Here is a 22,063-nt window from a genome sequence, read left to right as displayed (position 1 = left end):
TTCTTCACGTCGCCTAAAATCCACGTCTGGCAAAAAATGAGGTTGTGTCCGAAACCCACTTCCCATCAAATGGCAACTGCCACACGAAATTAAAAATTAGCACAGTGAGCGAGCCAAACTGGAGTGCTAGTCTGGGGTGGGTGGCAATTACTGAACAGATATATAAAAATTCCATAATTTAGAAAATACACATATATGCACGCACACACAAACACACCATACCAAAAAGGGTTCATATTGCTAAGATGGTATCAAACAGCCACCGCCCCCCACATTGAGCTGAGTTTCCAGACACGGGGTTAGGCCACCTTCCCAAACTTTGCATCCACTGCATTGGAATGAAGTTAAACCGAGAGAGGGGGGGAAAAAAAGGGAATTTCCAGAGTCCTGGATGGGCCAGGTTCCTACCAGCATCACGAGGGGTGGTGATAATGCTTAGAAAAAAGACCACAGACGCATTCTGCGCCATGCTGGCGCTCAGAGGCGCACCCACCCATTTCCTTCGGAGTTGACCCCGGTCCTGTTGGGAAACCACGCAGGAGTGGGAGGTGGTCTTCCGGCTCAGTTTGAAAGCCTGCAGCTGGGAACCCGCCCCCCCAAGAAACCACGTGCTTCCTAGTGTTTCCCGCAAAGTGTCCCCCGAATGGCTTCACGGCTCCGCCCGGGGATCAGGAAGCTTGGGGGAGATCTCATCGTACTGCGGAGGGGGCGTGAGCGGCTCAATCGTGACCCGGTCGGGAGGGGTTCCCCCTAGGTGGAGGTTCTTCAGGTGCAGCTTCTCGGACTTGATCCTGCGCACTTTCAAGGGCTTCAGCCGTTTGCTCAGCCGGGAGCTCTGTCTGGTGAGGGGGCGCTCCCCGCCAGGTCCGGGGGCCGCCCCTGCCGCCGTGGCGGGTCTGGTGGGGAGGTTGTCCTCCAGGCCCGTCAGAGACTCATAAGAGGGAAGAGAGACGCTGATGCGGGCACCGGGCTCAGCAGGCACCCTGCTGCCCGGGTAGACCCCGTTGACCACCTCCTCGTAGCTGGGCACGTAGTAGCGAGAGAGGCTCTGTTCGTCCTCTTCTTGGCTGCAGGCAGGAGAGGGAGAGGTGACTGCTCAGGGGGGCCAACCCTCAGATTTGGGCCTCTCCCCTTCAAACATTTCTTACCCCCCCCCCTTTAAAATGCATTTAAGGCTCGGAACAAATGCACACATGACATCAAAAGCCAAGGTTAAACATAGCAACACACAAGCGATCAGTGGAGAGAGTTACAATTAACGCTTGGCTCTCACTTGCACACACACACACACACCCCACCCGCCCCAGCAAAGAGCAGGTAATCAAGGGCAATTTCCTGGCAGGTTGCAGCCCCCCCCCAGGGGGGGTGCTGTGTGTCTCCCTCATTGCTCCAGGCTGTGAAAACAGGACCTGCCCACATCTGGGTTAAGGCTTAATTGTTCACTTTTGGCCTGGCGCAGCTTGGGAACGTGGCCAGAAGGGTCTGTAGAAGGGGATCGAAGGCTCTGTGATACCTCTAAACCAGGGTTTCCCAACCAGGGTTCGGTGGACCCCTAGGGTTCTGCGAGAGGTCACTTGGGGTTCCCTGGGAGATCACGATTTGGGCAACTTCACATTAAAGAGGCAAGTTTCATTCTTTATGTTCAGTTTAAGAACACTGTTCATGCATTTATCCAGGCCAATGCGTGAAACGAATATAATAATCTTGTAACTTCTGGCCTATATTTCAGCCTGAGTGTGTAGGGGTTCCCCGAGGCCTGGAAAATATTTCAAGGGCTCCTCCAGGGTCAGAAGGTTGAGAAAGGCTGCACTAAACCAAGAAGCTGTGGCTTGTTCTACCAACCATGTTTAAAAGCGATGGCTTGATGCAACGGGGGAATTCACTGGCTGCACGCTCAGATGTTATGAGGCTTGTTTGGGGTGCCCCTAGGGTTTAGGTTATAGACCACAGCTTGCAGCTTGGTGTGACCCCTGCTCTTTGGATCTACCTCCTGGGATCTCCCCCAGGACCCGAAGTCACAGCTCTAGTTGCTGGGGAGGGCTGCCTGAGGTTGTGGGAACCTGGCCCCACAATTAGGCAAACCACAGCTTCTGAAGGAGCCCTTGGTCTACTTACCTTGGTATTGCAAATCATGTTTCAAGCCAGTCCCAGCACAGGCTGAGCTGAGCCCTAACGCTCCGCTTATCTGTGCTGAGAGCAGACCAGGGCCTCCAGATCCGTGCAAAGGTTCAAGGACGCTAAGCTACAGCCAGGCACGGCGAGGAAGTCTGCGCTGGGGAGGACTTGGACTTCCTTGGACAAGTTCTTGGGCTCGCCCGCATGGCCGCAGGAGGCGGGGGCAATCGGGATTTAACTTCGTTACGCCCCATGCACGTGGCCACGATGTGCACACCAGGAATTGGGGTTTAAAAGAAACTCCAGGGAACGGCACAGCAGGCTGGCTGGTACGGGGCCTCGTTCCTCAAACCCAGGTGGCCAGAAAATGGCCCTCCTTCCTGCACCGCCCCTGCTCACCTGTCCTCCGGGGGAGGCCGCTCGACCGAGGGCTGTGGGCGTATCTGGATGACGTCCTCCTCGCAGTGCCCCCTCTTCCTCCTGTCCCGGACGGTCAGGCAGATCGAGAAGAGCAGCAGCAGGACCCCAGCCCCAACCAACACGTAGGCCACCGAGAAGGTCTTGTTCCGGTGCAAGACTCCTTTGTGGATCTCCGTCTCGTTGTGGTGGGGGCTGCTGGCCAGGGGAGGCTTGGTGCTGAGGCCGAAGCCTGGGACCAGGTTCCAGACAGCCATGACGACTCCGAGGACCAGCATTCCCAGCCCAATGGCCGTCAGGGCATAGTGGGAGCCGCTGGACCTGGACTGGGCCATCCCCGACGCCCCCTGGACTCTCAGGGGAAATCTAGTGGATCCCTTCCTCCTCCGTTGGTGAAGGCCCCAGGCTGGGTTCGCTCAGAGGATCCGCGTGGGAAAAGGGGATCTGGAGAAAAGAAGGAATTTGGGTCAAATTCAGATGAAAGATATTCCAGGGGTGCAGAAGAAAATTTCTACAGAAATTAACATTTGGCCTGTTGACTTGAAGGAGCTAACATTCAGAGAAACAAAATTATCCCAGTCCTTCTGGATGTACAAGTCACTTCTCTGCAGAAACCTCCCCAATGTTTAGAATCCAGTTGTCCCGAATGACAAAGGATTCCTCTCATTTTCTAATATGAGTCCTGGGAATCATCACAATTCCTAATTCTGCTTTTGGGAGGGGAGCATCAGGGAAGCTTCCTTTTTTTGGGTAGATTTCTTTCATTAGCAAGTGGCAGCCCTGGATGTCCTGCCTGGGCTTGGAAAAAGGCAGGTGTGTGTGTGTTGTGCATAATAGCTGGATAGGAGACCACCATGAAATCCCAAGGAAATGGAAAAACAGCCTGGAAATACAGGTAGTCCTTGCTTAACAACCACAATTGGGACTGGAATTTTGGTTGCTAAGTGAAGCAGTCAGTAAGTGAATCCAATCTGATTTTATGACCTGTCTTGCGGCATTTGTTAAGTGAATCACTGCAGGCATTAAGCAAATCACAGTTCCCCATTGATTTTGCTTGCCAGATCCCAGCCGGGAAGGCTGAACATGGCAATCACATGACCACAGGATGCTGCAATGGTCATAAATGTGAACCAGTTGCCAAGCGCTCAAATTGTGATCACGTGATGGCAGGGACGCTGCAACAGTCGTAAGTGTGAGGACCCCAAGTCAGCTTTTCCAGCACTGTTGTAAGTCCAAACCATTACTAAATGAATGGTTGTTAAGCGAGGACCACCTGTAGGCAAAGGCGAGCTGTGTGGCCATGTCCACAAAGCCACAAGCAGGGGTCCAACTCAAGGGAACCTGAGCGTCACCTTTTCTCCGATTGGGGGGTCTTGGATTATGGCTCCCATCGTTATGGAGGATGGGAACTGCAGTCCAGCACAGCTGGAGATCAATTGCTTGAGATAGCCTGAATTAAGGGACAGCTTTGAAGACTAACTGATGGAGTAAACCACCAGGACTAACTTCCCAAATATTTTTACTCTTTTGCTTAACGTAAGTGGAAGTTTCAACCTAGAAACGCTCCCCCCGCCACCTGCAAAGAACATGTCAAGTCAGGTCCATCCTGAAACAGGAGCCTGGAAGGGCGTAATGGAGATGGCCCTCGTCAAATCCACACACACACACACACACACCGCGGCTGCAAAACGGGTGGGGTGCTGTGCTGCTTCTGCACACGTTCCTGGTGAGTCTCGAAGGCAGAGAGGAGAAAGCAAGGAAGCAGAATTAAATAAAATGTTAAACACACAGGTGCACACCCACCCACGAGGGCAGATGACTAGGGAGGGAGAAGCAGAACGGAGCCCTGCCCTGCCTGAAAAGGCGCAAGTCGATCAAGATCCCAGAGCGAGGCGAGGCGAGGCTGTTTTGCAAGCAAATGGAATGGGCGCACGTTTAGGACAGCTCCGAGCGGCTGGATTCTGTGGCTCCGCCAAATCCGCCTGGAGCCAAGCAGGAAGGTAAAAAGAGCGTCATCACGTCTCCGCCGTGAAGACCGTGTTTCTCTTTCCCAGCTCAGGACTAGATGGGTGGGGGTGGGTGTGAGCTTCGTTTCTTGCTTCGGGGATCTTCAAATCTGCCATCATTTTAGAGCAGCGTTTCTCAGCCTTGGCCACTTGAAGACGCGTGGACGTCCACTCCCAGAATTCCCCAGCCAGCCATTCTGTGAGTTGAAGTCCACACGTCTTCAAGTGGCCAAGTTGCAGGGCCCCTGGTGCAAGTGGGCCAAATGCAGGTCTTGCTCTGGCCGACTCTCACAATCCTCGTCAGCAATGAGTTTAGACGTCAACGAAGAGCAGTTTCCCCTTTTCTGCTGCTGGGTGCAAGGACAGAAATGTGTGCGCCCTTCCTTCTTCGGGCCCTGGCCTCACCGACCACTGGCTTTATCCCCATCCCCATGGAATACAGGTGGTCCTCAACTTACAACCATTTGTTTAACGACTGTTCGAAGTTACAACGGTGCTGAAAAAAGTAACTTACGGCCAGTCCTCGCACTTATGACCGTCACCGTGTCCCTGCAGTCATGTGATCAAAATTCAGGCACTTGGCAACAGGCATGTATTTACAATGGTTGCAGCATCCTGGGGGCTCATGTGATCACCATTTGCAAACTTCCAGCCAGCCCCCGACAAGCAAAATCAATGGGGAACCAAGTGATTCCTTTAATGACCGTGGCAAAAAATGTCATAAAACTGGGCGCAACTCACTCAATGACCGCATTGCTTACCAACAGGGATTCCAGTCCCAACTGGGTAAGTCGAGGTCTACCTGTAACACTTTTCCAAACATTCAGGCACACGAACACACACTTGGCAAAGCCTGATTACAGCCTTCGTGGAGTAGCTGCAATCCAAAAATAATGTCAAGATTAAAACAGAACCCCAGGCACAATTTTAGCAAGTCCCACTAGACACAAAACCATGCACACTCATGAAGGTTTAGCGTGCACTAAAAAAAAAAAAAATCATAATAATAGTTTCACGCAAGCCCAGCCTACCAGGAGAAAGGCAGACCGGATTTGACAGATGAACTACATGCCAGTCTTCCTTTCCATTTCAGGAACCATGGGGTCGGCTCATTTAAAGTTAATCATTGTTAGCATTAACTGCTTTCTTCTTCCAGATGAACACACTGGAGTTAATGCACTGTAAAAGTTCCCAGCCGTGGAGCTGGAGGAAAGGGGAGAGAGCTTGGTTTGCAATAGGCTGAATTAAAAAAATATAAAGTCTTCTTCATTCCTGATGCCTTCACGGACCATCCAGGCAGTCATCTTGGCAGCTGTACCAAAGCAGTTTGGCCCTGCCTTCTTAAGGGAGAGGTTTTGATTTCCTGGTAGTCTCCCATCCAGGTCAACCCAGCTTGCTTTCTGGGATCAGCCCACGCTGGGATAAAGACAACTTGTCTCTGCCCTCAATTCTAATTTAATCTGGGACTCTGACACGGTCACCATCCAAACAAAACCATGTTGCCCAGCTGGCGTTCCCCTGGCTGCTTCCGAGGTTGAACAAAACCCGACACAGAAGCGAGGGGTGAGTGGGCATGGTGGCTCCCCCCATGCCAAGAGTCAGGAAAGGGTCCCCCTGCTTCCTGCATCTCAGTCACCCGCCAAGAACCGTTACCCAACGCAGCAACCTGACGGCGTGCCTGCCCCAACTTTCTGGAGGAAAAGCTGGAGCGCACAGCCTTGTTCCCACTCTGCGCCGTTTCTCGGAAACACAGCCTGCAGCCCTGCCCATTTGCCGGAAAGCACCTGGAGGAAGAGCCCTCTGCCAAGCAGATCCTCCAACCCAGCTAAACGGGAGCGACCAGGAATGGGCCAGTGAGAGTGAGGAGTGTATTTACAATGCCCCCTTGTTCCACTCACTCACCGCTTTTGGCATTTCCAAAATTCCCCTTCTGCCGCCTTCAAGGAAAGGAAAGTGTGTGTGTGGGGGAAGCGATGGAATATTGGCAGATTCCGCAGGACCCCCAGGTTTGCAGAAGTTCAAAGATGAGAAGCTGACATTGCAAAACAAGGCCACAGAACCACATCCACACACACATGATGGAGCGTCTGCCGACGTCACTGAACGCTGTCTGACGGGTGGCAGGAATTTTTTTTAAAAAAAGAAAGCCAAAAGGGAATGCAGAGAGTAACACCATAAAAGGGCACCCCTGCCATGCACAAGGGCCCCCCAGCAAGAAAACAAGTGCGCTTCTGCATTTCTGCAGCACCAGCTTCCTTTGTCTTGGGTTTCCCTCGCAGGGGAATAAAACGGCACTTCTGTGCTAGCAAAGTGCCCCAAGCTGCATTCAAGAGCTTGGATTCTTGTCAATTGCACAATTTGTGTGTGGAAGGAAAATGACGTGGGCCAAATTAAAGCCGGGCCTTCTGAAAACAAAAGCAACCGCAAATAATTTTTTTAAAAAGAAGGAAGAAGGGAAAGAAAGGTTAGAGCAGAGGACTGGGAAAATCTGAACACAGTGGCATGACCCCAACTCACCAACCTGGCCCAATTGATTTGATTTTGGAAGCTGACCTGCCCTAGGTCCCTTCTTAGTTCCTGTAAAAAATTAGTTGCAGGTTTTCACCATTTTGAGGCAGAAAATGCAAGAAAACTGGCATACCCTTCAAATAGTGACTTGAATGCACAGAAAACTTTGGGACATCATGCACCAAAAATGCAGGGAAACATGTACATCTGAAGACATTTTGCCCAGCACTGGGTCCAAGGAGACCTGGATCCAACTCTCCAGCATAGATAAAGTTGGGATGAACCCCTCAGAGGAAGGACGTGAATAAATTTTAAAAAGAGCAGCCCCTGTCTCAGGCTGACTGGTTGTCTGGAGGATCGCCATGGGGGAGCAAGTATTTACCGGCATGAAATGCCCACTGGCCTTGTTTCCAAAGTGGTACACCTGGCCATTACTGTACCACCAGAGGAAGGATGTTGGCATTTTTTTGCAAGGATCGAGTATCTGCAATGGGATGTCTCCAGATTGTATTTACAACCCCACACATTTTACCTGAGAATGAAGTCCTTTAAACTCAACACCAGATTTGCAACTGTTTAACACCAGTTAAGCTTCACTCGTGCCAGTTGTGGGCAGGCGACTTCAAAAGCCCCACGCTCTACATTTTTATAGACCAGACTGAAAAGGGCCTTCTACCAAAATGCCACTGGGGTTTTTCTACCAATAAAACCACTCAAAAGGTCTGATGCTGGAATAAGCAGGAGTGATCTTTAGTCTAGCGGCCGATGGATCTCCCCTCACTTAAAACATCACAGTTGTTTTCAGTCTTTCTCAGTGTGGAAACCTGCCTGAAAATTTGAGAGGCAGAGCTTGGCAGTCAAAGCGTTTCTCCAGATAATTGCAGATCAGATTTCCGACCTGTTCCCTCCTCCAGCGTAGCTACTTAGCACCTGCATTGACATGTTTACGGCGAACAGAAATATCTCCAAAGGGTCTTTTGTGCAGTTAGACATGGATCTAATACTGATCCGTGCGAATTCCTGGGTGCCATCCTATATATATTTACTCAAGAAGCAGACCCAACCAACTTAATGGGGCTTTCTTCTGCTGGTGGTTTAGGATGCTGCACTTAAACGAATTCCAGCTGAGATACGGTAGCAAAATTGAGGTCCAGTGACTCAGGAGCATGGATTATGTTGATGGAATTGTTAAAGAAAAAACACACTAGTGTTTTTGGCCGACCTAAATTGCTGTGCCTGATACCAAGGTATTTTCCTTTTGAGACAGTCCATGGGAAATAAATCAGCACAATTCTAAACTGCCAGACCTGACCAGGGCCTCAGCAATGTTGCAGGGCAATGCACTTTTGGAAAAGGAAACCCCAAATCTATAAAATTACTTCAACAAACGCACTCTGCAGGCATGCAGAGTCACAACAGCAGGACTGATTTTTAAAGAGACCAAACTCAAGCTTTGTTTACATCAGTGTGAGGCCTAATCTACAGGCATTTTCACAAACTGAGTGGGCCAACAGGCATAAAGTGGAGCTACGTTGACTGGCATTAAATCAGAATCTCTTAGAAAATGCCTCACTGCATCTGGAGTGGGTCACTGAGGCTCCCCTGTTTCTTCTGTGGCCCAACCCTGTGTTTTATCTATCAATATCCTGGTCCCACAGAGATTCTGGCATCTCTTTTAGAAAGTCATGCAGTGGTAAAAGCGTAGACGAAAAGCCCTCGGCCCCATATATTGCTGGAAGAACCTCACAGTTTAGCAATATCCAGAGTGTTGCAGAAGGCTCCCTGCCTCTGGGAAGAGTCTTAGATTAATCCCAGCACAATCTGGATGCAAAATCTCCATTCATCCACAAAGGTCACTGCACCATCCTGGGCCACTTGTTCAGTCCACCTCACAGTTGTCATGAGGGTAAAAAGAAAGGCAGATGTCCAGACTTGGCTTTCTGACTTCCAAGTTTCTATGCTCCATGCTAAGACAATCTTTGAGTGAGATGGGCGGTGACTAAATTCGAAATATAAATACAATAAAAATAAAAATATTTTGGCTTTATTTACAAACATGACCCCTAAACCAACTCGGAGGCAAAAACAAGAACACGGGCATCACTGTATGCCAATGACAGCCCAGCACACAAACAACGCAGCCAAGCTGCTCAGAAGTGGCCAAGCAGAAGGGTCTCCATCCAGTCCCTGAAGGCATCCTGATCAGGCCCTGCCAAAGCCTTACGAGAGCCGGGCAGACCACAAGGAACAAACGTTAAGAGAAAATGACAAATCTCTGCCAAGCCGTATCGAAGTAGGCTCACTACAAGATGTTGCAATGAAGGGACCACAGGCTTCTAGTCACTCATGCCGTCTCACCTTTGCTGAAAAGTCCTGCTGTCCTGCTCATCACCACCACTTTCCTTTGAGGGAAATCATTTTCCAAAATGATTTCCAGTGAATAAAAAAGAACGGGATTCCCAGGGTGAACAGCTGGCCTGTGGGTGAAATCTGTTTTTCCTGACCCCTCCTGTCTCCATCCATCTGTTTGCAGGCCAGCCCAGATTCTCCAAGGCTTTGGAACGATGGAAGAGGGTTGGGTGATCCGGGTGGCATTAAGAGCACACCAGGACGGGGACGCTCATCCTGCCCTTGTTGGCCACTCTGGGAAAGAAGCCGCCTGCCCAGGAAATTTAAGGCAGCAGTGACAGATCCCACAGGCCAGGCCACGCACGCTCCGAATCACCTTTTCCCTTTCGGATCTGGATTCTGCAGGTCTTCCATGAAGTCGGCTCACAAGTACTAGAAGGAGAAATTTCCCAACACACAGTGAAAACAGGAAGTCTCTTGGCTGGGAAGAAAATGATGTCTTTTTAGATGTTTGGGGGCTCCTCTGCTACCATTTCATTTTGACACAAAGGAAACCGCTTTCCGCCCCATAAATCGTTTCCTGCTGCAAAGGCCATTCAATGGGCAAAGAGTGTGTGGACACAGATTATCTTGATGTGAATAACCAAGATAAGTCACATGATGTATTCAAAAGCTGTTTTGCAGAACACTGGGCCTGCACGAAAGAGGGACGGACTTTTCAACCACCTCCTTTTAAAGCCATTATAAAGAGTAAAGAACAAGGTAATCACTTCTTTGTGGTTATCAGAGTCACCCTTTGACTCCGAAGGAGAATAAAGCAGAACGGGAGGGTGGGGAAACCAGTCTCGAATTATTTTTCTTGGCTTTATCATTTGGAAGAAATATTCTAGTGGGGTGGCATAACTGCAGCTCTCTCTGTTTCTCTTTTTCCCTGTTTTTTTTAAAGATCGGAAAGACCAGGTTAAAGATAGACTGTCACAGAGAAAACCCATCTACGTGGTTGCTAGGAGTCAAAAACAACTGGATAGCACATCATCCATCCATCCATCCATCCATCCATCACTATTTAGAGTCCGTCTCTGAAATCAATAGGATGAGTTCTACTGAGTTGAATGGAAGGTAATTCTGTATGTCAGGAGCCAACCAGATGCATTAAATCTTCCCATCTCCTGCATGCTTTCTTTGCTTGCAATTCAGAGCCTTTCTGTCCTGGATCACAAGTCCCAGAATTCCTCAATGCTACGGGAACCCTTGTGCTGCTTTGAAATTCCGGGATTTGTAGTCCCAATCTGTAACGAGGGCACAGTGTAGGCAAAGGCTGCTTCACCCCACTTTCAAAAAAGGCCATGTCACTGCATTTTACTGCTGGTTCTTGGAAATCGCAGTGCGAAGTCAACATGGATTTGGCTGGACCAGCTTGCCTTATCCTGGCAGTACTGTATTATTATTATTAAAATTATTATTTTGTAAATGCTGTATCCCCATCAAAGCTACCACACGACCCTCATCAACTCTCATGCTGCACAGAAAGAGAAAGGAGGAAGGGAGCAGGGTTGCTGAATTCACCTTCTGTTATTCAGGAAAGGGAAAAAGAAAAGATATTAAAACAGAAAAAACAGTACTGGAGGGGGAGAAAAGAAAAACAAAGATTTTGGCATAAAATAAAGTTGAGGCCCACCGCCACAGGGCGCCACAGTGAGATCAGTCATGCAAGAAAATCAAGGCCACCTTGTGCATTGCTTAAAATACATAATTTTAGGCAATAAGACAAAATAGAACACCAAGCAAAATAGACAACTTTGCCAACTTTCAAGTGTGGAGCCCAGGGGGAAAAAGTCAGGAAAACAGCATTTTCTGCTGGTTTACATATGTACCTAATCATTGTGGTTTATTCCCTAAACCACAGTTCAGCAGACCATGGCATGGGCTAAATTCATACACTGCCCTATAAACAATCATGCACCGGATTCCTAGGACGCACTAAGCCATAATTCGGTTGGTCTGAATTCAAGGCCCTTGTACAAAGCCACCTGTGGTTCACTCAGTAAATGATGGTTAAGCAAATTATTTCTCAGACTCGCATCTAAACCAGTCCTGCTTGCGAAAAATCAGATGAGCTTTGCTCCAAGTCTGAATTATTATCCTTCTGGACTCAGAGAGGAATGTTTCCCCGCGTCCTACTGCAACATGGAGCCAGTCTCACTTGCTCGAGTCATCTAAGTTTCTTGCTTTGAAGACAGGTTTTGATGGACCCTTTGTTCCAGCCAGGTGTCCAGGCCTCATCTGGACAGACTACCCCTATACGTAAGTACAGAGTCGTTACCGATAAACCGTGGTTATTTGTCTTTCAAGGCCCCCAAACACTTCTGGTTTTGAACATGGAGCGGAACCAAGCTTCCTTTCAGTCGCTTGCAAGGGAGTGGCCGAAATGCATTATTCTTATTAACTGGATTCACAACCTACCTTTCCAGCAAGACACACGCACCAACACGCACGCCCCTGAAACGGCGAACAGCAAAATTCATACGCACAAACGGACGAACTAAAACGCAACCCCAAATTAATGATTATTAGAAAAGGTAAAGTCGCTTGCACTGGGTTGTCTAAAATGATTCCCGACTTCCCATTTTTCTTTCTGACTTCCCTTTTGTCAAAAGATCAGCAGCCGTGACGACACCAGAACTGTTTCTTTAGCTCACGTGGGGAAGGGAAGCCAGAGCCCTCTTGCTCATTCGCGGCAGCCTGGGTCAAAGTCTAACCTCAGAAAGAGGCAAACGGGTTTTTCCACTTGCAGGCAACTCCTTTCTTTCGAAGGAGGGACCCTGGCAGGGACCAGCTGCCAGTCCGCTCAAGGGCCCCTTTGCCGCCAGGCCCGCCCCGTTCGGCCCTGCGCCTTTTGCAAAGACCGGGCTGGAGCGGGCCCCACCAGGAGATCCTTCCGAGGGCTCCGGAGCTAGGCGGCCCCGGGGATGCCAAGGGGCTGCTGAGGGGGAAGGAGAGTGGGCGGGAAGCCCCCCATCCACTCCTCCTGGGGAATGGGGCAGCCCTCCGCCGCCGCAGCAACCGAGGCGGGCGCCAAGCCCTCCCCCGGGGCGCGGCGCTGCCGGGGCGAGCTCTTCCGCGGGACCGGACACCGCCCGGGAGGAAGAGCCGGCGCGCCAAGCCCGCGCCCCGGCCCCGGCTCCGAGGGAGCGACCCCGGCCGGCAGGCAGGCAGGCCGGCGGGGGCCCGGCCGCCCCGAGCCTACCCCGCGGGGCTCTTGTGCGGACCGGCCGGCGGGGCACCCGCGCGCGGCCCGCGAGGGAAAAGCGCCCGGGCCAGCAGCAGCCCCGTGGGGCGCCCCGGCTCTCCCCCGCGGCCGCCCGCGCCGGACAGAGGCCGCTCCTCCCGCCCGCGCTCCGGCCCGCCCGGCTCCGGCTGCAGGGGGCTCCGGGGCCGCGGCGCCGGCCTGGCTCACCTCCGCTGGCGGCGCCCGCGCATGGCCGCGCCGCCTCCGCTGCTCCGCCGCTCGGTCCCGGTCGCGGTCGCGGTCCCGGCTCGGGCTCGGGCTGAGGAGGCCGGCGAGCCGCCGCCCCCGGCCCTCCCCGCGCCCGCTGGGCCGGTCCTCGAGGCCCCGCCCCGGCCGAGGCGCCGACGGCGGAGAGGAGCCGGACGCGCGGCGCCGGGCGGGCCCCCCTCGGTCTGGGCGCGAGCTCCCTCCCGCCCGCCCGCTCGCCCGCCCGCGAAGGCCGGGCCCGGGGGCGGAGGCGAGCCTCCCGGGGCAGGAGCAGTTTACCCCTGGGCGAGGCGGTAGGGGCTGCGCGTGAGCCCGTCGCGGACGGCGCCCCCCCCCGGCCCTTCGCGCCCGCCCGGAGGAGGAAGGGGCGCGCGGGGGTCGCCTCGCCTCGGCGCCCCCGCTGTGCCCGCCCCCGCCCTTTGCTCCCTTGGGGGGGCTGCCCACCCGTGGCCCCCGAGCCCGCCCCCGCCGCCCCGTCCCAGCCCGCCTTCCATGGACGGGGCTCGCCGGCCCCGGGGCGGGGGCAGAGGGCGGCCTCCTCCGAGCCGGCGCTTCCTCCGAGGCGACTTGCCTGGGCAGGCGGCCGGCCGGCCGGCCGTGCCCGGGAGGATGCCCGCCTGTCTGTGGCCCCGCAGCCCCCCACCCTGGCCACCTCAGTGCCCCCGGACCCCCGCTCGGGCCTGGAAGGGGGCGGGAGACGGGGCGGCCCACAGCCGGCCTCCTTCGGAGGGGAAGGCGATCGGAAACCGACCCTGCTCGTCCTAATGGGGGTGTTGGCACGCAGTACAATCTAGGCAGGGGACGTGCCAGTCCAGCTCCTGGGTTCCGACGTCGCTCGGGAGGCTGCTTGGCTGGGCGGTGGCAGTCCCGCCGTTGCTCACGCGGTTGGCTTGCTTTATGAGTCAGGCCTGGCCAGTGCGCGGTTGTGTGTCGAGCATTGGGAAGTTAACACTGGCGGGTGCAAAATGTGTGTGCCGCCACCGCACGAAGGACTAATTAGAGTTGTCCCTTGGAAAGTTTGCCAAATGCCAAGCATTGCCAAGCCGCGCGTGGGCTGCTTTGAGAGCCGCTGCAGATGTGCGGTGTGCCCTCTGCCTGGGTCTGTCAGAACAAGGCCTGTCAAAGCCTAGAGCTGTAGAGGGTGCGTGTGTGCTGTTTTTATGCCTGGTTTGTCTTAAAATAAATCCAGCTGACCTATTGCTTATGCGGGGTTCAGTTTAGTGGTTTTGCTGTAAAACCATGCTTTAAATTTCTTCCATTGTTTTTGAATAGAAAAATCATCCCCTTTGGCAATCTTTTGATAGGTTGGGTGGTCAGTGGCAGCAGGGACTATCACCCAGCCAATTTCTTTCAGTGTCTGCTCATTGGAACACAGTCGGCTTAGAAAGTTATGACAGGGCATTATCCTGACCTTGAGGTTTTTTTCGCATTTTCTGAGCACCCCTAACATTCTTGTATCAGTCCCACATTATGCTGAGCCGTAGTTGGTTTTAACTGTAATAAACCACAATTTGCTGGATTTATGGAGAGAGAGGTTGAAACTATGATTTATTCCTTGTAGCAAAGGGCCAGGTCTGCCCAACGCAGAAAGCCAAATAAACTACATGATCACTTGTGCAACGTGAGTCAGATCACTCTGACCGTGTATGAAAGGGCAGCACTACATTTCCTTGGTGCGTATGCCCGAAAGATTTATCTTCCCTAAAACACGCTTTATTGACCTCGCAACAGTCAGCAAGCAAATTTCCTGTCCTACAAAAGTCTCTGTGCACAAATTGTTCATATTACAGGTAGTCCTTGCTTAACTACCACAATTAGGCCTGGAATTTCGGTTGCTAAGCAAAGTGGCCATTAAGCAAATCCGACCCAATTTTATTTATTTATTTATATTTCTATCCCGCCTTCATTATTTTTATAAAGAAACTCAAGGTGGTGAACATACCTAATGCTCCTTCCTCCTCCTATTTTCCCCACAACAACCCTGCAAGGTGAGTTGGGCTGAGAGTGAGGGACTGGCCCAGGGTCACCCAGCCGGCTTTCGTGCCTCAGGCGGGACTAGAACTCACAGACTCCTGGTTTCTAGCCCAGCACCTTAACCACTAGACCAAACTGGCTCTTTTACAATTTTACAAATTTTACAAACTTTTTTGTGGTGGTGGTTAAGTGAATCACTGGAGGTGTTAGGTGAACCATGTGGTCATTAAGTGAATCACAGGGTTCCCCATTGATTTTGTTTGCTGGAAGCCAGACAGAACGTAGAAAACGGCAATCATATAACCACGGGTCATTGTGATGGTCATAAATGCGAACCGGTTGCCAACTGCCAAATGGTAATCATGTGACTGCGGGGATGCTGCAACAGTCGTAAGTTTGAGGACTGATTGTAAGTCATTTTTTTCAGCAGTCGTAAGTCTAAACCATCACTAAAAGAATGGTTGTTAAGTGAGGACTCCCTGTAAACCCGTTTCTTAAACCCCGTGGTCGATGCTATCCTGGCTGGGGAATTCTGAATTTCACCTACCTGGATGTTGAGGGAAAGTGGTTTAAGGATTTGTGGCAACCCAGAGACAAGGTTCTCACAACTGAACTGAAACACACACGCGTGTACACACACACACCCCTCAAAACCCAAAGGAGGAAGCTGTTTTCTGTTTCCTTGCTATATTTTGCTGTTAACAGGGAGTGGTGGATACACTCATTATTTGCCTCCTGAGCATACAGAAGATGGCGGTGATGGCGGTGGACGCCCTTCACCAGCCCCAGCTCATTCGGAGCAATAGCCTTCCTGACTCCCCCTCTCTGAGTCACGCTTTTCACCTCCTCCTCCTCTTCCTTTTGTATCAGAGATCTCCTTACGCTTGTATTCAGCCACGCTGGCCTCCTCTGCTTTCTCGCATCTTTTCCCAGGCTGGAGCTTGTTCGTGGTTACGCTTCAGCAGCTCTTCTGGCGAGAAGCCGCTCCCCTCTTTGGCTCCTTTTCCAGTCAACTGTTGGGCTGTGGAAGCCTCTTGCCGGTTGCTCCGAGGTTATGCAAATTGGTTGTCTTGGAATTGGAGACCCCAGCTTGAGTTTCCCTTAAAATCAAGACCTCCAGCGTCACACAAGGGTTTAGCCAAGAGCAGCTGATTCTTTTCGGCCGTTCTCCACTCGGGAGTGTCCTGGACAGAAGACAATTGCATGCCCTGCTCTCTGGACACTTTAAACCGTTTCTTGCGTCTTCCAGCTGTAGAACTCTGAAGCTGCCAGAAAATGCGGCTGTAAAGGGAAGACTCTTCCGCAGCGCACGGATGCGCAGGCCTCCTTTCCTCCTCTTGCCCCGGGCTCCATTGGCCATCCCCTCTGGGCCACGATGTGCAGCATGCGCAGAGGGGCCCCACAGGGTGAGGGAGAGGATGGGGCTGTAAACGGGAGCTGTGCGCTGGCACAGGGAAGACGCAGGCACAGGTCAGGCTGGTGATTTGTTCCAGGCACTGCCCTGCTGGCTCGAGCCAGGTGGGAACAAGCCCTTCTTTGTCTGTTCAGGATGTTCCTATTAAAGGCCAGGACGAACCATTAAAAATAAAGAAGTGCGGGAGGGATTTCTTCAAAATTCATCCTGCTTCTCAGATTCATCCAGCTTTTTTTGCCAAAGTCAGTCCCTGCAGCAAGAATTAGACCCCCCCCCCCTTTTTTTTTTTTTTAATTCAGGGATCGGAGCAGCCCTGGTGTTAAACCTAATCCACAGCAGTGAAATGGAGCCAGAACTGCTCCGGGGGAGCCAAAAAGATTTTGGAAGCAATGTGGAAACCCAATCTGTTCGAAGAGGGTTAGCGGACTCTAGAATTGGAGGCGCGCACTGAATTCATCTAGTCTGACCCTGGCTCCGTGCCGGAATCCAAATCGAATCCTTCCTGTCCCATGGCGTCCAGCCTCTGCGTCCAGCAAAGGGGCAGCCAGCCTTTCTTGGCTCTGTCTCAAATTTGCCTTCACTGTACACTTTTAGGAAGTTTGCTGAACATCCAGGTGGGATCCGCCTTCCTGTTACCGAAGACCCTCCCGGTGCAAAGTTTTTGTTTGTGTTTGGCAGGGAGGGAGGTGGCCAGTCTCAAAGTGCCCTTTTCTCAGAAGCCCCGTCTGCCCATCTGCGGGGATCGAGGCCTGTCTGCCTCACCTGCTAGGCTCAAAGCTGGCTGACTAGTTTGTCAGTTAATTTCTGGTTCTGCGCTTGCAGCAATTTCAGTAAACTGTGGTTCTGTTAGCTCTAGGCTAGCATGTGGTGCAAGCACAGCTATTAAGTCTGTCTGTGTGTGTAAACACAAGCGCCGTATTTCCAACCTCAACCATCTGCTCGGCACCATCTGCCCCACCACACTCGCTGGAATATGCTGAATTCTCCGACAATAATTTCTCGCTTCCAGTAAACAGCTTGTAGGTTATCACATGGTCACAGCCCAAAGCAGCACCTGGTGGAGCCAAAAGGCACCGGTGCCCATTTGGTGCCCTCCAGATGATGGGGCTTTAGCCCGCCAGCCTGAGCTTCTCCTAAAACTGTGCCAGACCTGCTTCGTTATTTCTCAAAGGTTTTCTTCCCTTGCAAAAAGCCAGTTTGGTCCAGTGGTTCAGGCCCCAGGCTAGAAGCCAGGGGGATGCCAGTTTGAGTCCTGCCTTGGGCATGGAAACTGGCTGGCTGACCTTGGGCCAGTCCCTCTCTCTCAGCCCAAGAGCCAATCAGGCATAGTAGGAGAGTTCTAGTCCCGCCTTAGGCATGAAAGCAGGCTGGGCGACCTTGGGCCAGTCCCTCTCTCTCAGCCCAACCCACCTCACAGGGTTGTTGTTGTGGGGAAACTAGGAGGAGGAAGGAGTATTAAGGATGTTCGCTGTCCTGAGTTATTTATAAAAATAACAACAGTGGGATAAAAAAATCTTTTAAAAAGGTTTCTATTTTTAAAAACTTAAGGTGCTTTTAACATTTCTTTCTAGCTTCTTAGAATGTCTGACCCCCACTGCCCTCCACCTGAAAAAGCCCCCCCGTCTCCCTTGGGGTGATGGAACAAAGGGAGCTGAGGAGAGGATGGTACCAGGTGGGTCAAACATGCCCATAGGTTACCTTGCAGGAACAGTTCGCTGCACCCAGAGAAAATTCTCTTCTGCTTTCAAACCATTCAGAAATTATTTTCCGCTGGACTGAATGCGAACAGCCAAGAATGGAAAAATATCATCATCATCATTGTTATTATTTCCCACCTTTATTTTATACAACTCAAGACCGAGTACATGATGCTCTCACCTCCTCTCTCCCCCATGTCAACAGCCCTGTGAGGTGAGCTGGGCTGAAAGGGAGGGACTAGCCTGAAGTCCAACTTACCATTTTTCACAGCAGAAAAAATGCCAGTTTTTGTTGTTGTTGCATACTCTTTGGCGCAATACTTCTTCAAGCCCCTAGATGTCGCCACAAGAGTCTTGAAAGCGGCTTCTGAAGTTCATAAATCTTTACCTTTTTCCCTTAAAGAAAAAAAATCTCTGAAAATGTGGTGGGAAAAGCGGAAGGAAAAAAAAGGCAGGAGTAATACTGACAGAGGCTCAATAGTGACTGACTGTAGGACTGTCAGATCAGCTGCTGTAGAGAATCTGCCCTCAGCAGAATTGAACTGGGGCTGGGGGCCAGCCTTGGCAGCCCAAACTCTGGCATTTCACAGGGTCCAGAAGGGTCCACCGGAAACACCAGAAGCAGGAGATGGCAGTCAGTGGCCCTCTTCCATGGGGGTCCCCAGACACGTGTTCCCCCCAAGTTCCAGGCCATCAGCCACGTTCCCCCAGCCCACTCTGCCTTCCACCATGGTTTACACTGCATGCAAATGGCTTTGCGTGTTGTGCAAACTTGCCAGACAACCTCTCCAAGTTAATTCCAGGTGTAGCATGTTGGGAGAAGCCTCTCCGGAGCTCTCCACAGACTGGGTCAACGCAGCCCCCCTCTGCCTGCAATGGGGAGGCTGCAGAGCCCGCGATCCCGCAGAAGGCCGTCCAAAGAGGTTCTCAAGCCCCCAAGAACGAGGCAGAAAAACAGAAGCCTTTCTGCAGGGAAAGAAAACCTCCAGGAAACACGAGGAGGAGTGGGGGGGGGACGTCTCCCATGCCAGGCCTAGCAGGACACAGGGCACTGCCACCTGGGGCTTCCTCATCCTCAGAGCATGATGCACCCCATCTTCTCCTGTTCAGGGGAGGGACGAGCAGGTGGGGCTGCTGGGAAGATGGGGGGGGGGCAAAGTGCGGCTTGTTTGCAGCCCAAGAGACGAGCTGGGGGAGGCTCTGCTGCCGTGAAAGGCGCTTCTCTCCTGCTCTTTGACCCGGGTGCAGCTCTTCCGCCAGCTGGCCTCAGGGGTAACTTCTGCAGCAGGACAAACCGGCTTTGCAAGGCAGGACCCCTGCATTAAATGACCCTCTGGGGCTGGGTTCCCACATCAGGTTGAGCTAATCCTCCCCACAGTAAAAACTAAAATCAGCAGGTTTTGTGAATGCCTTGGTTGCTGGCTCACCTGGCAAACCTGGTGGGCAAATTGGAGACGAGCTTGCTCGCTGCGTGCCCAGTGTGCCACAAAGGAAGGGTTTTCCCAGGTTCAGTTCCGCTAGTCGGTGCCAATGCCAACAGGTTGGTTCAGGACAAGGCAGCTTCTGGGTGATTTCCGAGACAGGCTGCAGCCCGCCTCAAGGGGCGGCCCAGGCTTGGCACGCAAAAGGCCCCCCTCCCGGATCCCTGGCATTTCCAGCTGGGCAGGGAGGCCACAGCCTGAAAGCTGGAGTGTCGCTGCCAGTCAGTGCCAGCGACACAGGTGAGTGGGCGAGTCCTCCAGCCCTTCTGCCAAGCAGCAACCGAGTAAGAGCTGAAACTGACATTGGCTTGCTTGTGGCCGGCTTCCCGACACTGGATCTGTCTCCATGGCCATTCTGGAGTTTGCAGCCGGGCAGCCGGTGGGTGATGCCCCTCGCTTGTCCGTGAGAAGCATCCTTCAGTCTGTCTTCAGCCCAGAATGGTGTGCAGAAAAATGTCCGCTTTTCTTTTTTAGTGGTTCATATTTGGTTTGATGGAAGAGAATCTGCTTCCAAAATCTCTTTGTGAGGGAGGAAGAATTTTGGGCCTTTCCTCCCAACTGGCCTGACTTAACAGGCATTAATGTGTCCCTTGTAGGATCCTGACTCCGGCCGTCTGCGGCCTCCCTGGTTTCTGCTGCCGTGAGATCCCGGGGAGGCACGAAGAGGAATGTCTCCCCTGGCCTCCGTGCAGGCGTGGCATTAATGTGGCCCCCCCACCCCAACAGCCATCTTCATTCTAGGTCTCCCGTAAGGAAAGCTTGAACTGAACCAGAGCAGGCAGTAGTAAAAGCTGCAGATTGGTGGCAGGGCAAGGACACAGATGCCGGAGGAGGAAAAGTGTCCGAGGAGGAAATACCCCCAGGGCCCTTTTGCAAAAGCCCCCTGGATGTGCAGGCCCTTGGATCAGTGGGAGAGGGCCGTGGGACCCCCGCCCCAGCCCCCTGCCAGAAGGTGGGCCTGAGGGGCAGAGTCTTCCCTGGGGTTCTGCAAAGCTCTCCCCACTCCCTTTCTCCAAGTCCTGGTTGCTCGTTTTACTAAAACCGATTTTAATTTCTGGTCTTGCATCAACTTTACTGTTTTATACCCAGCCCTCCCAAGTTGTAATAAGCTGCCTTCCCACCAGGTTCATCTCAAAATACATTTTTCTCTCCGTGTTTTTTTTTTCTGCCCAGTGAAGACAATTGTCCACTCAGTGGGAATGTGCAGGGGACATGCTAAACTCTAAAAGTTAACCTTTCTGTGGCCTTGAGAGGCTCCCACCTCATCAGAGCATTTTGCATCCCCCAGATGTGGGGGGCCTGGGAGATTGTCCCCCAAGACTCCCCAAAGGCCCTTTTGCAGGTAATGCCTACATTCCTACTAAGAGTCATGCCACGCAGGGACTGCTGCGGGCAGGTGGGCCCTTAGATCCCGCACGCTCTTGGCACCCACAAAACACTAAAGACCATTTCCTTCCTCCTCTTAGCTGATGAATCATTTCTGGCTCCAAAATTTGAGCAATGTCGTCACTCAAACATATAGCAAAGCATACTTTAAAATAAGCTTTATTTAGTTGTGTATCTTTTTTTTTTTTAATATTTTCATATTTGCATCCATGCCTTGAAGGAATTGTTTCTCCCTGACACACAAGTAAGGGGGGGGGGGGGGGGGAGAAGAGACAAAGTTAAATCTAGTATTACCCATAATTTGTAAGCTATTTATTTTTAAATGGTAGTTCTTTTAAATAAATCACCTTCTTAGTTTTGTTTCTTTTATTTTAAAATAATTATTTCCTAGTTTACCAAAAAGAAAGAAAGAAAGGAAAAGAGAAGAGAAAAAAGAAAAGGAAGAAGAGGGAGGGAGGGAGGGAAACTGAAATGAGAAAGGAGAATGACTTAGAAATGCATTCCTGGAGTTTTAGGTGCTTCAAATTTTATTTCCAATTAAAAGGAGGGAAGGGGAGAGGAGGGGAGGGGAGGGAAGGCATAGTCCAGCCCTTTAGCGGAAGTGCTGCCTGGAAGGGATTCCCCGGTGCAGGGAAATGAACTTCCTGCCTTAAGCAGTTCTGGGAACGCTCAACTAGAGCCTCCTCGCATTGGGCGTTGCAACCTACCTGCAGCCGCACCTTCCTCTCGCTTCCTCCAGAGCATCTCAGGGGCCAGAAGAGCGACGGAGCTCTGCTTTGTTAGGCCAGCCGGGTCCCCCTTCCTTTTCCAAACAGGCCGTCCGGGTTGCTACTGACTCTGCAAGCAGAATCTGGGAGCTGCTGCTTTGGAAGGGGCAGAAAAGCACAACTAAGAAAATCTGCCCTCAAAATGCAGCAGCAGCAGCACTGTGCAGAAAAGGGCAGGTGGGGGAGCACGTCTGTGAGGAACCTAAAACCTGGCCCTGCTGGTTTGCTTATTTGACTGCAGGCCAGGTTGCCAAACTGCCTCTCAGCTTGGACAGCAGAGTCCTAATAGGAAGGGCCAATTTGCAAAGTGCAAGGAGATTCCTTTTCACCGGGTGGGGGGTTGTTTCCTAATCAAACTTCAAGGGGAAAAAAAATCTGCAGACCCAAGCCCCTTCCCCTGGAAACGGCTCCCGACGGTTCTTGAAAAATCCAGGTAGATGAGGGTACTCAACC

The 22,063-nt window shown here is 52.0% G+C and overlaps 2 protein-coding genes across 2 annotated transcripts in view; one reads left to right on the top strand and one right to left on the bottom strand.

Annotated features, from left to right (window-relative positions):
* The window catches only part of LOC134507016 (ATP-dependent RNA helicase DDX19B), a 445,506-nt gene that overhangs the window by 140,537 nt on the left and 282,906 nt on the right, over window positions 1-22,063 (top strand). The gene's annotated exons all lie outside the window — the stretch shown is intronic.
* TMEM51 (transmembrane protein 51) lies at window positions 627-3,163 on the bottom strand. The gene is made up of 2 exons (XM_063317451.1): window positions 2,515-3,163; window positions 627-1,067 (listed from the first exon to the last, which is right to left on the bottom strand). Exons 1-2 carry the CDS (start codon window positions 2,865-2,867, stop codon window positions 650-652), a joined length of 771 nt encoding a protein of 256 aa, XP_063173521.1. The 5' UTR covers window positions 2,868-3,163; the 3' UTR covers window positions 627-649.

This window comes from Candoia aspera, chromosome 18, assembly GCF_035149785.1.
Source record: "Candoia aspera isolate rCanAsp1 chromosome 18, rCanAsp1.hap2, whole genome shotgun sequence".
Classification (NCBI taxonomy): domain Eukaryota; kingdom Metazoa; phylum Chordata; class Lepidosauria; order Squamata; family Boidae; genus Candoia; species Candoia aspera.
The sequence above is the reverse complement of the archived record's forward strand: the minus strand, read 5'-3'. Positions and strand labels throughout refer to the sequence as shown.